This window comes from Coffea arabica, chromosome 7c (genome assembly GCF_036785885.1).
Source record: "Coffea arabica cultivar ET-39 chromosome 7c, Coffea Arabica ET-39 HiFi, whole genome shotgun sequence".
Classification (NCBI taxonomy): domain Eukaryota; kingdom Viridiplantae; phylum Streptophyta; class Magnoliopsida; order Gentianales; family Rubiaceae; genus Coffea; species Coffea arabica.
Window position 1 is genome coordinate 7,977,479 of NC_092322.1, and position 14,007 is coordinate 7,991,485.

Consider the following 14,007-nt stretch of genomic DNA (forward strand, 5'->3'; position numbering starts at 1 on the left):
GCAGGCTGAGCACAGTTCAGCAATTTCGTGCGCAAGAAGGTCATTTTGCTGCTTAATCACACGCAGGAACGGAATACAACGAAATACGAATATAAACAGCAAAAGCAGCTGCCAGACACATGCCCTCTCAGATGCTTTTATACGAACGAGCAAGACATAAGCAACAACCGCGGCTCTTACATTATTTTTAAACTCGCTCATCCAAAAATTTTAGCACTCTTATCAAAATACTAGTTTTAATGCCATAGCCCCAAAAAATAAGTGGAATTTGAATAACTATCAGAGACCTCCTCGGTATTCGTGCACACCTTTGTAGATCCCAAAAATGTGTAATAAGATGTGCAGCGACAAGGGCCCAAACACGCGATGGATATACCTACAGCAACTATGTAGTTCATATAAAGTATAAAGATGTCATACGTGCTTACACCTATCTAGGTCCGGAGCAGTATGATACTCCGTGCATCCACATCAGCCGAAAAATGGATGTCAATACCTCCCAAAATGCCCTCAACATGTCTACCCTCCGCTTGGAAGAAGAATTAAGACCTCGTGTCATCATATCCATTAACAACTTAATTAGAACTAGTTAAACAGCACTTTTCTTGTTTCTGAAGCTCTCTTTCAGCAAAGCAAATTTCTTCTTACACTGGACAACAGTTTTTCCTGGCACTGCAGCAGCAACTCGCTCCCATCGCTGGTTCGTCTCCTTCGGAAAAGTTTTCAATGCTTGAACCAATGCTCTTTCTTGAACAGCAGACCATACGTCTTGGTCTCCAGTTGAAGATACCCCATTTTCAGCAGACACGGCAACATCTGAGTTTTGCTGGTTTGCAGTTTGGCTGGAAGAGTCTTGCAAATTATCTGGCTTACCAGCATGCTTCTGAGACGCATTACCATTTGATACTCCCTCTACTTCCTCTCTAGTTGTGAGCGGAGAAACTATGGAAGGGGCTGGCTTTCTTTTCTCAAGAAAAGAATCAAAAGCTTTAGCTGAGTCAGGCTTCTGGAGAAGAACTGTTTTTGTTGCCTTCAAGATCTCTTCAACAGATCTTCCAGTACCAATATACTCAGAAATAACTTCCCATCTTCGTGATGTTCCTTTCGGGTACTTCTGCATCCCCTTCCTCAATAGCTCAATCTCTTCTTTGCTCCATGGTTTCTCTATTTTCTCCTTCGTACCTAATGGAAATTGTCCATTAGCCTCCAAAGCAGCACCATTCCGCAGTGCACCCTTCACATCCTCTTTCTCATCCTTCGAGTTATGACCATGTCCAAGAGCATCTTTCACAATTTTCACTCTCTGCACATCTTCATTTTCTTCAATCTTGTTGCATAAGTTCCGTAAATGCTCCATGTCAAGTGACATGCACAACTTTTCAACATCCTCTTCCAAAAGATCACACGACAAAAGTGGAGCCAAAAGTGTTCGAAGACGGGTTCGCTCTTTGCGCAATAGCTTCTTTTCTTTCTCCCTCGCCTTCTTCTGATGTAAAGCAGCTTCAGCAGCTCTCTTATCTTCCTCCTCCTTCCTGAGTCTCTCCTCCTCAGCAATCCTAGCTGCTTCTTCCTCCTGCAACTTCTTTGCCAGAATTTTGGCCTCCTTTTTCCTCTGCTTCTCAGCTTTCTCCTCCTCTTTCCTTCTCAGAATTCTGGGGTCCCTTTTGTAAGCATTGTCAACAAGAGCACGTATTCGAGCTGATTCTTCTTTCCTCGCCTTCTCTGAGAGCTTCGCATTCTGCCTTTCCATCCACCTTCTGTGGTCCCTAGATTCTGCCTGCTCAAGATCAAACTCATCAGCATGAGGAAATTCCCTCCAGCTTTTAAAGCTGTACCAAAAATTGTAAAAGTTATCGACTTCTTTGAGTGGTGTGGTCTCATCCCCTAAAGATGGAATAGGCTGGCTAACAGACCAACGACCATTCCTCAAGAATGCTGGTCCAAACACCTTGAAGAAGTCCTGTGGGGCACAGTCAGTAGGTATTTCATCATCAAACTCATCAGTTGAGTCATAAATTCTTCTCCTGGTAGGGTCAATCAAGACCTCATATGCTTCTTGGATGGCTTTAAAGTGGTTCTCGATTTCATCTTTCTTTGCTTGCTTTGCAGCTTCTGTTTCCTCAGCAAGAAGAAGGGCAGCCTGCTTATCAGGGTGATGCCTTAATGCAGCCTCACGATAGCTCCTTCGTATTTGATCCTCAGTAGCAAGATACCTTAAATGACCCAATCCCAGTAGTGCATAATGATCCTGTTGCTTCTCTCCAGAACCAGACTTCTTTTTACCTTTAGTGCTGTACGATTCCGACGTTTGGGTAAAACTCTGATCCTTGTCACTTGTAGTATCACTTTTTTCATCGTCATTATCATTATCGTCATCCTCCAAAACACCAGAAAGTCGAAGAGCAGCCGAATGAAATGCATGCCCAGCTGGTTCAAAATTGAAAGCCTTAACAGGAGAGCTGTTGGAGGATACATAGACTGCCTGTCCATCTATAATCTCTTCGGCATAAGATATAAGACGCATGCTACTAGTGGCAGCCATAGGTTACAAAAAAAAGAAGGTCTCTATAAAGTCTACACCATAAAACAAACAAGATCACGATATTGTTTTGGTCAACAACAAAAGTATGACCTCTGCACCAACAGAACCAGGCAACTTGCTCTGGAGCTCGACACCTGCAGTTTGCACCCAAACACAGCTCTTAGCTCATTGCCAAACTGGCATAAGATAAGCAGTTAATAATCACGAAACTCGTGCACAGAATATCACGTAATCTTCAGAGACTAAACTAGAGTTCACACCTTACATAGGTTTTCCTACCTAGGCATAGATTCAAAGGAGAGAATGGCAGACAATTTAGCCGTAGGTTTAAAAAACAAAGAAGAGTGTTAATAGAAGCAGCACATCAACGTTTCAGTGCTTACAACTTCATGCCGTGTTACGATCAATCAGGGGCCTAGAGTTCCAGTTAAGTAAAGTCCTGGGCCAATTACCAATATTTATAGGGATAAAAGCAATAAAAAAAAGGTCTCCAATCAGCTTCTTTCAAAACGATTTCTTTAACAACTACGAATTAGAAACTGTCGCGTCAGCGCGATCAAATTTCATTTGTAGCTCACAATCACATATATAAAAGCCCAACCCAAAAGAAATAAGAAAATAAATAAAGAAAAAGGAGATGGCTGCAGCAAGTGAGAGACCAAAATTAATCACAAACAAGTTAAGTTTCAATCAATTTTTGCCCTACAATTTATGAAATCATAATTCGAAATCCACCGGAACACATAATCCTACAGATGTTGCAACTTGAGCAGGCAGTGAATCATAACAAGAATTGGTCAATTAATGGATTATACCTCAGATAGATGAATTGCAGGTACCGCGACCTTCGGCCGTAGCTTGAGGAAGAAGCGGCGGATGAATTGGGCGGAGCAGCAGGAAGCCTGGGGTAGCGTGGGAAAGGGTTGAGCTGCTTAGGGCTTTTGTTGTCCGGAGAACGTAGAGGCTTAGAGGTTGAGGTTAGGGCTTCTGGGATTTTATTGCTTTGCTTTTGGCACTCAGCCGACTATAAAAGCGTTTAAGGTCGGCCAAAACTAGTCAAATCGGGTTTAAAAGCGTAGCCAGGTGTCACGCGTTCACTTGAAAAAAGGGCGTTCTGTATTTCTATTCTTTTTTTTTTTTGGGGTATGGAAATTTCAATTTGAAGTGGCATTTACTTGATTTGGTAATTATAAAACATATACATCTTATAAGTTATAAAATAGCCCCCCACTAAAAGGGAAGAATAAAAAAGGCAATAATCTCTTAAATTGTTTTCAAAATTTTTTGTGGGCCTTTCATTTCTCTCCCTCATTTATTCAATCCATTAGACAAAAAATATTGGCTTGTACCTTAGGAAACTGAATAACCAATCAAAGCGGCCCTTCCCAAAGTTTATGAGCCCAGTAAGGAACTCTCCTATCCATTTCCAATGGCATAAATCATTTCCTATGGCATTACTCGCTAGCCCTTCTTGTCCATTGTCCATTCTCCTCGAATAGGCTCAAAAGCCATACCAACTTTCCAAGCAGGCCGGCCTAATATTGTTCTGGCTCGCGGTCACAGAAGAATGAGCCCCCAACATTATCAAGTGAAACTGGCCCGAGAAGGTCAATGCATGCTTGGGTTTTATAACTATTTCTCTCTTCTACCTATATAGTAAAAGCGCGAATGAGTTTTGGCAAAAGAGTGGTCGTCTGCTGATTTGTCAAGTTCTCATTGGTTAAAATGTGGTCGTCCTCCTCACGCCAAAATCACGTGCCCAGCTAGAGAAATATTGGAGGGTTTTCTCTCTTTCTGATGTATTTTGCCGAGGATGGGACTAGCGCATGGCTCGATACATTAGAAGGGTTCTCTTTCTCCCTTGTTTATCGCTGTTCTCCTCTCTCTCTCTCTCTCGTCTGATTGGGTTTTAGACTTTTAGTCCCTTGGTTTACCCCTCCGATTCTTCATTTACACGAACTCTCTTCTCTATATGTGTTTGTTCTTTATCCACTGGATCCAATCTAAGACGTGCAGTAGCAGAGAAAATCACATCAATTGAAGGTTGGTTAGTGGCTCAAGGATTACTACCATCAAATTCTTATCTTTCTCCTCCTCTGATTTCTGTACGATTGGGGCTAGGGCTTGGTAAACACTCTTCGTCCCTGTCACTTACTTTCTTCTCTTTTCAAACTCACCGGCGGACCAACATTTCTTCCATACCTCTCCGATTTTCTCTGTATTGTTTTCTCTAAAAATTAAGGTCGGAAGTCTGCTGGCAGCTTCCAGTGCCCCACACCACAAAACCCATTCACTAGTAGCCAACCGCTCTCCTCCAGTCCCCACATATATATGTTCCTCTGGCACTGGCTGACAAAAAGCCCCGCGCCAGAAACTGATCTACCAGTTTGTTTCTCGAATTATCACCCCTCACCCCCTATTTGGGAAATACTTTAGTGGTAGTACCCCTGCTACCTAGCGCGATAGCCTTTGTTTCCTCAGTGGTGATGGAAACTCTGGCAGCTTCATCCGCCAAGCTACTTGTATATGTGGAGAATCAAAATCCGAGAGACAAGCATACCAGTACCGGTTTTTTGGTGCCAAGCTCCGACAACAAGAGCTGCTGCTGCCCGGAGTAGACCAGAAATTCGTTTTCTTGGATACCTGAACAAGCATGCCAACTGTGGTTATTCATCTTCACATTCATTTTCCTTTCATCGGAAAACCATTCACCCCATTCATTCTGTCCCTGCTCTGTCAGAGGTGATCTCCCTTTGGCTTGCTCAACTATTTGTCATCAACTTCCCGTTCTATTTATTGCCATCAACTATTTGTCAGGGTGTTTTGCTAACACCCTCTCCTAACGGATGTACTAATGCTTTTTCTTGATTCCTTATCAAATCCCCATTTAAAGTTTCTTTAAAAAAAATTAAGGGCAACAACAGCCACAAATGACCTTCAATTTTCTGGCTTTTGTTTCTGGTCTTTTTAGATGAGATGAGCTACAAATAACTTGTAGATTTACTCAACTTTTCTCTGTTCTTCCAATGGTCTTTATTTGCTTAAAAATTAATAAAGCTCGGTTTAATATCTCTGTTACTCAATTATTTTCTTAGCGATAAGAACTTTGATCTTCTAATCTTTATATCTTAAGATTTTTTATTTTATTTTATGTGTTATTTATCCGATTTCCTAATTTTTATAGTATTATCTTTGCAGGAAAAAGATGACAACTTTTATGGGATGCAAATGCAAGTACTTGTGGATATATTCCATCCTTTTTTGTCCTCCAAAGGTCTGTTCTGCTTTATTTATCTATTGATTTATTTGTTTATTTATTTTTTGCCGATAAAAACTTTGTCCTTTTAATTTCGGTCTCTACTCTCAAATCACTTGAAGTTTTTATTTTGTCCTTTATTTTATTGGATCATACTATTATTTTTTTAGAAAGGAAGATGAATTTATTAGGTTTTAGCTAAAAATAGGCATGAACATCAATGTTTTCCTCTGTAAACATTTTTTCTAGTGCTGTTTGACAGAAAGTATGAGTTATGGTGGTTTCTTAAAGCTTTCTAGAAGCATTTAATCCCTAAAATGTTACATGCCTTTATAAGAGCTCTTAAAGCTCTTTCATCATTACATGTATTGATTTCCTTCTATGTTTCTCCTATTGTGTTCCTTCAGAGGGTTTGTGACTGTCTTCATTTATATCCTGCTAAAAAATGTTGGTTTGCTTGCGATTTCAGATTAATTAGAAGATGATGAAATCTGCAATGATTAAAGATCTATACTCTGAAATTGACAGACTGAAGCAAGGTTTGTTGATTGCTCTGTCTATGTCTGTTCATGCAAGTGCGTTGTGTACACTTCCATAAATACAGAAATCTTTTGGTTTACAGACTGGTTAAGCACATTAGATAATTTTGCACATGCCGTGACAATATTGCATTGAATCTATTTAACAATCTTATGTTCATCAGAGGTGTATGCTGCTAGAGAAAAAAACAGGATTTATATACCAAAAGATTGTTATCTGCAGGATGAAGCCGAGAAAAAGGTCCCAATCTGGTCATTTGGTCTGATGATGACATGTATTACCTGAAAATTTCCCCTGAAAATTAGTAATTTTGTTTCTAATTTCAGGCAATGGCTGAGAAGATAGAACGCATGGAGCTTGATGTGGAATCCAGGGACAAGGTATGCTTGAGAAATGAATCTTTAAGCTTGTCTTTTCTTGTTGCCATTTGCAACACTTGATTGATTACACGTTATGCTTTTTGAGCAGCAATTTGTGGTGCTTCAGGAACTTTACAAATCTCAACAGCTATTGACAGCAGAGTTAAGTGACAAACTTGACAAAACTGAGATAAAATTAATTTATTTTGTTGCCCTCATAATAGTACGTCGTGTTTTCCCCTCTTTTGCTCATGATGTCACAACTATATTTTTGTTGTGCTCTAGAAAATGCTGCAGAAAACTGAGCATGCTTTGGCTGATCTGGAGGAACGGTTTAGACAAGCTAATGCCACAATAAAAGAAAAGGAGTATCTGATGGCCAATCTTCTGAAGTCTGGTGAGGCCAATGTTCACCACAGTTTAAAGTTGTTCACATATAGTCCTAAATGCTAATGTTGCTGCATAAATAATGCATCTATTATTATTTTCCTGTTACTTAGGCTACCAAGTCATTCTAATAACTTTTTTCAATTTATGATTTTTTGTTGCATCTGATCTGCTAGCCTGCAATGCTTTCCTGTCTCCTAAGCAATTTTCCTTCTTATTTGACTCTAATATTCAGTAATATCTAGGTGAGATCTGTGATGTTATATACATGGGCCATTTCATAATTTTTGCTTGTGTAACTTGCCTTGGTAAATGGGAAACAGAAAGGAGTGATAAAGGGCCACAATGAGCTGAATATTTTTTTTGATAGACATAATTAAGTTTTTCCAGTTTGACTGGTGATATGAGGTCCCTTTACTTTCAATATTTTAGTCTGTTTACTTGTGCAACTTGCCTTTGGTTAAATAGGAAACGCAAAAGAGTGACAGAGGCCCACAATGAGCTGAATTTTTTTTGCTAGACACAATTAAGTTTTTGAATTTCTCTGCTTGCTTTTTCTCACTTTATGTACTAATAACAACTATCCATCATGTAAAAGAAATCTTTCTATAATCCATCAAGACATTATTAGAACAGTTTTCTGACATCATGTGGTTTTCTTCTACCAGAGAAAGCACTTATGGAGCGGGCATTTGATCTTCGAACAGAACTGGAGAATGCTGCATCAGATGTCTCCAATTTGTTTGCTAAGATTGGTTTGTATGCTAAGCTTAGTGATCTAAACAGAATAAGGATGTATTATGCCCAAAACCATGCAGTTTAATGTTGTTATTCATGCATAATTGCTTATCCAGAGCACAAGGGCAAAATAGAAGATGGAAACAGAATTCTTGTCCAGAAGTTCCAACCACAGCTAACTTAACAGCTTCGCATCTTGCATAAAATTGTGACAGCTTCAGCAACACAACAAGAGCAACAATTAAAGGATATGGAAGAAGATATGCAGTCTTTTGTATCCACAAAGACACAGGTATTGTATACATGAAATAGCATAAGCTTGTATCTGCATAGATTGTTTGTCAATACATTCACGTCTCTCTTGTGTGCTAGGCTACTGAAGAGCTTCGAAGCCGCCTCGAGTAGTTGAAAACCATGTATGGTTCTGGTATAGAATCTCTTGACAGTTTAGCTGGGGAACTTGATGGGAATTCACAATCAACTTTTGGACATCTAAATTCTCAGGTCTCTGGGCATTCATCTTCTCTGACTAAGGTGAGTATCTCTTGACATTGAATGCTACAACCATGATTTGCCTCTGTATCTTTTGCTTGATCAATGTTCAAAAAATGCAGTTTTTCAATAGTATTGCATCAGAGGCTGATAAACTGCTGAATGATCTTCAAAATAGTCTTCACGGTCAGGAGAGCAAACTAATTGCATTTGCACAGCAGCAACGTGAGGTTGGCATTTGCTTAAGAAACTAAAGAAACATGCTTGGCCTGATAACTTTCCATTCTCTGATCTAATTTGAGAGAACCAGCTAATGTTACTCACATTGACATCTTCTGCAGGCTCATCAAAGAGCTGTCACGACAAGAAGGTCAATTGCTGAAATAACTGCCAACTTTTTGAAAACTTTGGATGCGCATGTTTCACAATTAGGCCGAATTGTAGAAGAATCACAGACAGTCAATGATAAACAATTATCTGATCTAGAAAAGAAGTTTAAGGTGATTTGACTTTTTTCCCACTTGAACCTATTTTCTGCTCTAAGTTGTGGTCTTGCTTTAAGTTTGATTCTGTTTTGGTTTCTTCCTTCAATGTAGGAGTGTGCTGCCAATGAAGAAAGGCAGCTCTTAGAAAGGCATTAAATGCTTGTTACATCCCTAAAATGTTACATGCAAAGAATTGGATGAACAATATAGAAACGATTGAACAACATCAAAATTAATGCTCGTTGTAAATTTAAGAACACCACAGATAATCAATCCTCCACAGAATAATAGAAAAAATTTGTAGTGTTTACTCATTGTTTAATATTTTTGAATCTCCCATTTACTTCTCCCAACACTTCATCCCATCTCTACATGAAGCAAAATCATACTGTTGAGTTTCAATTTTATTCGCCTCAATTATTTTCTTTTTGATCTTTTTCTCGACACCATGTTAGATGCAAACCTTTATTTACTCGCATTTTCTTACAACATTGCTTATTTAAAAGCTTAATCATTTTATAACCAAATAACTTAAACGCAATGCATACGATATATGATATCTCCACTTGAAAATCTGGGCATTTTCTGGGCAACATGAAATTAACACCGTGCATCGCACGGTGATCCCCTCCTAATTTGCTTCAAAAGGGTAGTTGTCTTAGTCACTGCATGCTAGCCCTCGCGGGTTTAGCCACGTGATAGCAGCGTGCTCTTGGGACATTTAGGTTTCGGGTTCGAAACTGCGCTATGTGGACGCCTGTGCACTTATCGCGTCTTGGTTGGGTTGGGGAGCCGGGTTCGGGCCGCAGGGAATTAGTCGGGTTCTATAAGAATTGACCTGGACACCCCTGTGTCGACAAAAAAAAAAAAAAAAGTCACTGCATGCTTATACTTTTTTTTTTCCTAACAATTGTATAACCTATTCTATCTTAATCTACAGGGAAGGAGAGCTCAGGAAGACTTGTATGTAAGGGACTGGTAGGTGGAGACTTGTGTATAAAGGATGTCACGAACTCAAGGTTGTTTCTGGAATTGTATTGATTGATCTGGGTGATTTGGTAGAATTAGAAGGAATTGGAGGAAGAACAGGGAATTGAGGATTGAGAGAGAGAGAGAGAGAAGGAGAATGCAGAAGAGAGGAAGTGTAAGAAATGATCACATCTAATCTGTTATTCTCATTCATGTGGGCCCCGCTTAATATAACCAATTCTAACAGCTTGTGTCAGACGATTACAACTGAATTACCTAACTAATGGCTCATTACATGAAACGACATCGTTTACTAGTATGTGAACAAAACCAAAACAGCATCGTTTGTACCATTCTATTGAATTAGCAGACTAATGCTCAGATTGAGCCTTTATTATGCTGCAGTCCTTATACTTAGCAGCCTGACAATCCCTTCTCCTTAACAAAAGACTTGTCCTCAAGTCTGGAATGCAGGAAACTGTCGTTCAATGAAGGACTTGTCCTCCCAAGAAGCTTCCTCAGGCTCTAGTTGATTCCACTTAATCAGGAACTGAATAACAGGTTGGCCATTTCTCAAGATGACTCTTCTGCGCATGACTGACTCTGGTTGTAAGGGACATTGGTCTTGTGCGTCAAATTCTGGTAGCTTAGTAGAACTTCCTTGCACCAGTCCCAGTTTCTTCTTAAGCAGTGAAACATGGAACATAGGATGTATTCTAGTGTCTGCTGGCAACTTCAGTCTATAAGCCACTGAACCGACTTTCTCTTCTATCTGGAAAGGTCCATAATATTTGGCAGACAGCTTGAGGCACTTCCTTACTGCCACTGTTTGTTGCCTATATGGTTGAAGTTTCAGAAAGACCCAATCCCCTACTGAAAATTCCCTCTCACTCCTGTGTTGATCAGCAAAATATTTCATCCTTTGCTGAGCCTTGGCCAGGTTGTCTCTGATGTAATTGGATATCCTGTTTCTTTCCTGTAGTAAATTTGAGGCTGCAGGGATGACAGAGTCCAGGTAATGCCCTAATGGTAGAGGCACAGGTTTATATCCAAACAATGCTTCAAATGGTGTCATTTGGAGACTGGAGTGGTAGGTAGAATTGTACCACCATTCTGCCATAGATAGCCATTTGCTCCACTGGGATGGCATTTCCCCTGTCATGCATCTCAGATAGTTCTCCACGCACTGGTTGAGCCTTTCACTCTGGCCATCAGACTGGGGGTGGTAAGAGGACGTATAGTGTAGATCTGTCCCCATTACCTTGAATAGTTCCTTCCAGAACCCACTAGTGAAGACTTTGTCTCTGTCAGTGATGATGGATTCAGGTAATCCATGCATTCGATATATGTTGTCCAGGAAGGCTATTGCAACCTCCTTGGCAGTGAAGGGGTGAGAGAGCCTGATAAAGTGACCAAACTTAGTAAATCTATCGATCACTACTAATATGGTATCATAACCCTGTGACTTGGGTAGTTTTTCAATAAAATCCATGGCAATATGGGTCCATGCCTGTGTAGGAACTGGAATTGGTTGCAAAAGACCAGGGTAAAGCACATTCTCAGATTTGTTTCTCTGGCATGTATCACAGTTGCGTATGAAAGTTACTACCTCCTGCTTCATCCCTGGCCAGTGGAACAATGATCTGACTTTCTGCCAACAGCTGTTCTGTCCAGAATGTCCCCCTATTGCTGAAGCATGAAGTACTTGTATGACCTGGTTTCTGATGTTATTGGCACTCCCCACATACAGCTTCCCTTGATACCTCAGCATTCCATCCACCATAGTATAATCTGTGTGAGCATTAGGATCCAGTATCAGCTGAGCCATAATGTTCTGGCAGTGATCATCCCCTACATAGCTTTTCTGCAATTCTTCCATCCAGACAGGTCTTACTGCAGTAATAGCCAAGCATGAGTGCAAGGGAGAGTCCCTAACAGCTTCCTGCCTTCTAGATAGGGCATCTGCCACCAGATTTTCAGTCCCTCTTTTGTATTGTATCTCATAGTCCAGGCCCATTAATTTTGTCATCCACTTATGCTGGAGAGCAGTATTCAGTTTTTGATCCAGTAAATATTTCAAGGATTGGTGATCTGTCCTGATAATGAAGTGACTTCCCACCAAGTAATGCCTCCATTTCGTTACTGCCATTACTAGTGCAAGAAGTTCCTTTTCATAGACTGATAATCCCAGGTTCTTGGTTGACAATGCTCTGCTCAAAAAAGCAATGGGGTGCCCTTCCTGCATCAAGACTGCTCCAATACCACCCCCACTGGCATCTGTTTCCAACACAAATGCCTTTTTAAAATCTGGTGAACTAAGGACTGGAGCTGAACACATCAACCTTTTCAAGTGTTCAAATGCTGTCTGCGCCTGTGGGCACCATTTGAAGCTGTCCTTCCTGAGTAATTCAGTCAAGGGCTTGCACACCAATCCATAATGTTGAATAAATCTTCTGTAGTAGCCAGTTAGGCCCAGGAACCCCCTCAACTCCTTGACAGTTTGGGGTACAGGCCATTGTAATATACTACTGACTTTGGAGTCATCCATCTGAACTCCCTTATCAGTGATGGTGTGTCCCAGATAATCTATTCTTTTCTGAGCAAATTCACATTTAGATTTCTTCACATACAGTTGGTTATCCTTCAATAGATCTAGCACAATTCTCAGGTGATGGAGGTGATCCTCTAGTGTGGGGCTATATATCAGTATGTCATCAAAAAAAACTAGGACAAACTTTCTTAGATAAGGCTGAAACACCTGGTTCTTCAATGCTTGAAATGTTGCAGGGGCATTTGTGAGGCCATATGGCATAACCAAGAACTCAAAATGTCCACAATGCGTCTGGAAAGCTATCTTGTAGGTGTCTTGAGGTTTGACTTTGATTTGATGATAACCTGCAGTCAAATCCAGCTTAGTCTTGAACACAGCTCCTGCCAGTTCGTCCAGTAATTCATCCACATTGGGTATTGGAAATCTGTCTTTGATAGTGAGGTCATTCAACTTCCTATAGTCCACACAGAACCTCCAAGTTCCTTCTTTCTTTTTGACCAGTAGCACAGGGGAGGCAAAAGGACTGTTACTGTGTTTTACAATACCTTTCTGCAGCATTTCAGTCACCTGCCTCTCTATTTCCTCCTTGTGGCAGTGAGGATATCTGTAAGATTTGAGTTTGAATGGTTGAGCGTCTGGTTTAAGAGGTATCTCATGGTCCACACTTCTGCTAGGGGGTAATGAACTAGGAGTCTGGAATATGTCTTCATACTCCTGCAGTAGTTCCTGTACTTCCTGTGGGGTGGACTCCAGTCTGCTTCCATCCTGCTGTTGTGAAGACATGGCCATGCACATCTGCCTTTTGTATTCAATGAATGTCCTCAAATCTTTGCCCCTGATCAGGTCCATGTCACAATTGTCTGCTTGCCCGTGTAGGTGAATCTCCCCTCCTTCATGATGCAGTGATATCCTGAGCTGCTGGAAATCAAAGGTGATGGGACTGAAGTATGTCATCCAGTCCACGCCTAGTATTATATCCCACCCTCCTAGTTCCATTGCTTTGAGGTTGAATTTGAATTTGTGCTGGTTAATGCTCCACTGTACCCCAGGACAAATAGCATTGCTGGTGACAGTAGTTCCATTCCCCATGATAACTGAGAAAGGCTGATCCACCCATTGGTACTTGACATCCATTCCAATAACCAATTCACTGCTGATATAGCTGTTAGAGCTCCCAGTATCTACTAAGATGAACACCTCTTCTCCATCTAAGATTCCTGTGAGTGTGATTGTCTTCCTCTTTAAGGATTCAGATAATGCATGCAGAGACATTTCCATGGGTTGACCAAGATTCCCAGTATGTTCATCCTGCTCTCCCAAGGCATCCTCAAATGCAGTTTCCTCTTCTTCTTCTAATATCATACAGTGTGTATGGCCAACCCTGCACTGATGGCCAACTCCATACTTCTCTCCACATTTGAAACACAGTCCATTGTTCCTCCTATATTGCATTTCCTGTGCAGAGAGTCTCCTAGGGTCCTTAGTGCCTTCTTGCCTATTGACTAATTTAGGATGATTGGAGCTGCTGTGGTTTGGAATCCTATACGAGTTAATCCCCAATGCTGTACTAGTGTTTCTTGACAATCCAAGCCTGTTTTCTCCTAGTGGTCTGACATTCTCCTTAGAATTCTTATTCTGCAGTTTCACTGCATACTCTTGCCACTGAGACAGTTCAAATGCTTCAGCTA

General features: G+C 40.7%; 1 protein-coding gene and 1 pseudogene across 1 annotated transcript; one reads left to right on the forward strand and one right to left on the reverse strand.

Annotated features, from left to right (window-relative positions):
• Positions 1 to 245: 245 nt before the first annotated feature.
• Positions 246 to 3,516, reverse strand: LOC113700191 (uncharacterized). The gene is made up of 2 exons (XM_027220706.2): positions 3,358 to 3,516; positions 246 to 2,676 (listed from the first exon to the last, which is right to left on the reverse strand). The coding sequence occupies exon 2, from the start codon at positions 2,540 to 2,542 to the stop codon at positions 590 to 592; it is 1,953 nt and encodes a 650-aa protein (XP_027076507.2). The 5' UTR covers positions 2,543 to 2,676; positions 3,358 to 3,516; the 3' UTR covers positions 246 to 589.
• A 2,763-nt stretch (positions 3,517 to 6,279) lies between these two features.
• LOC140010304 (kinesin-like protein KIN-5D) lies at positions 6,280 to 9,031 on the forward strand (annotated as a pseudogene).
• The last annotated feature ends 4,976 nt before the right edge of the window (positions 9,032 to 14,007 follow it).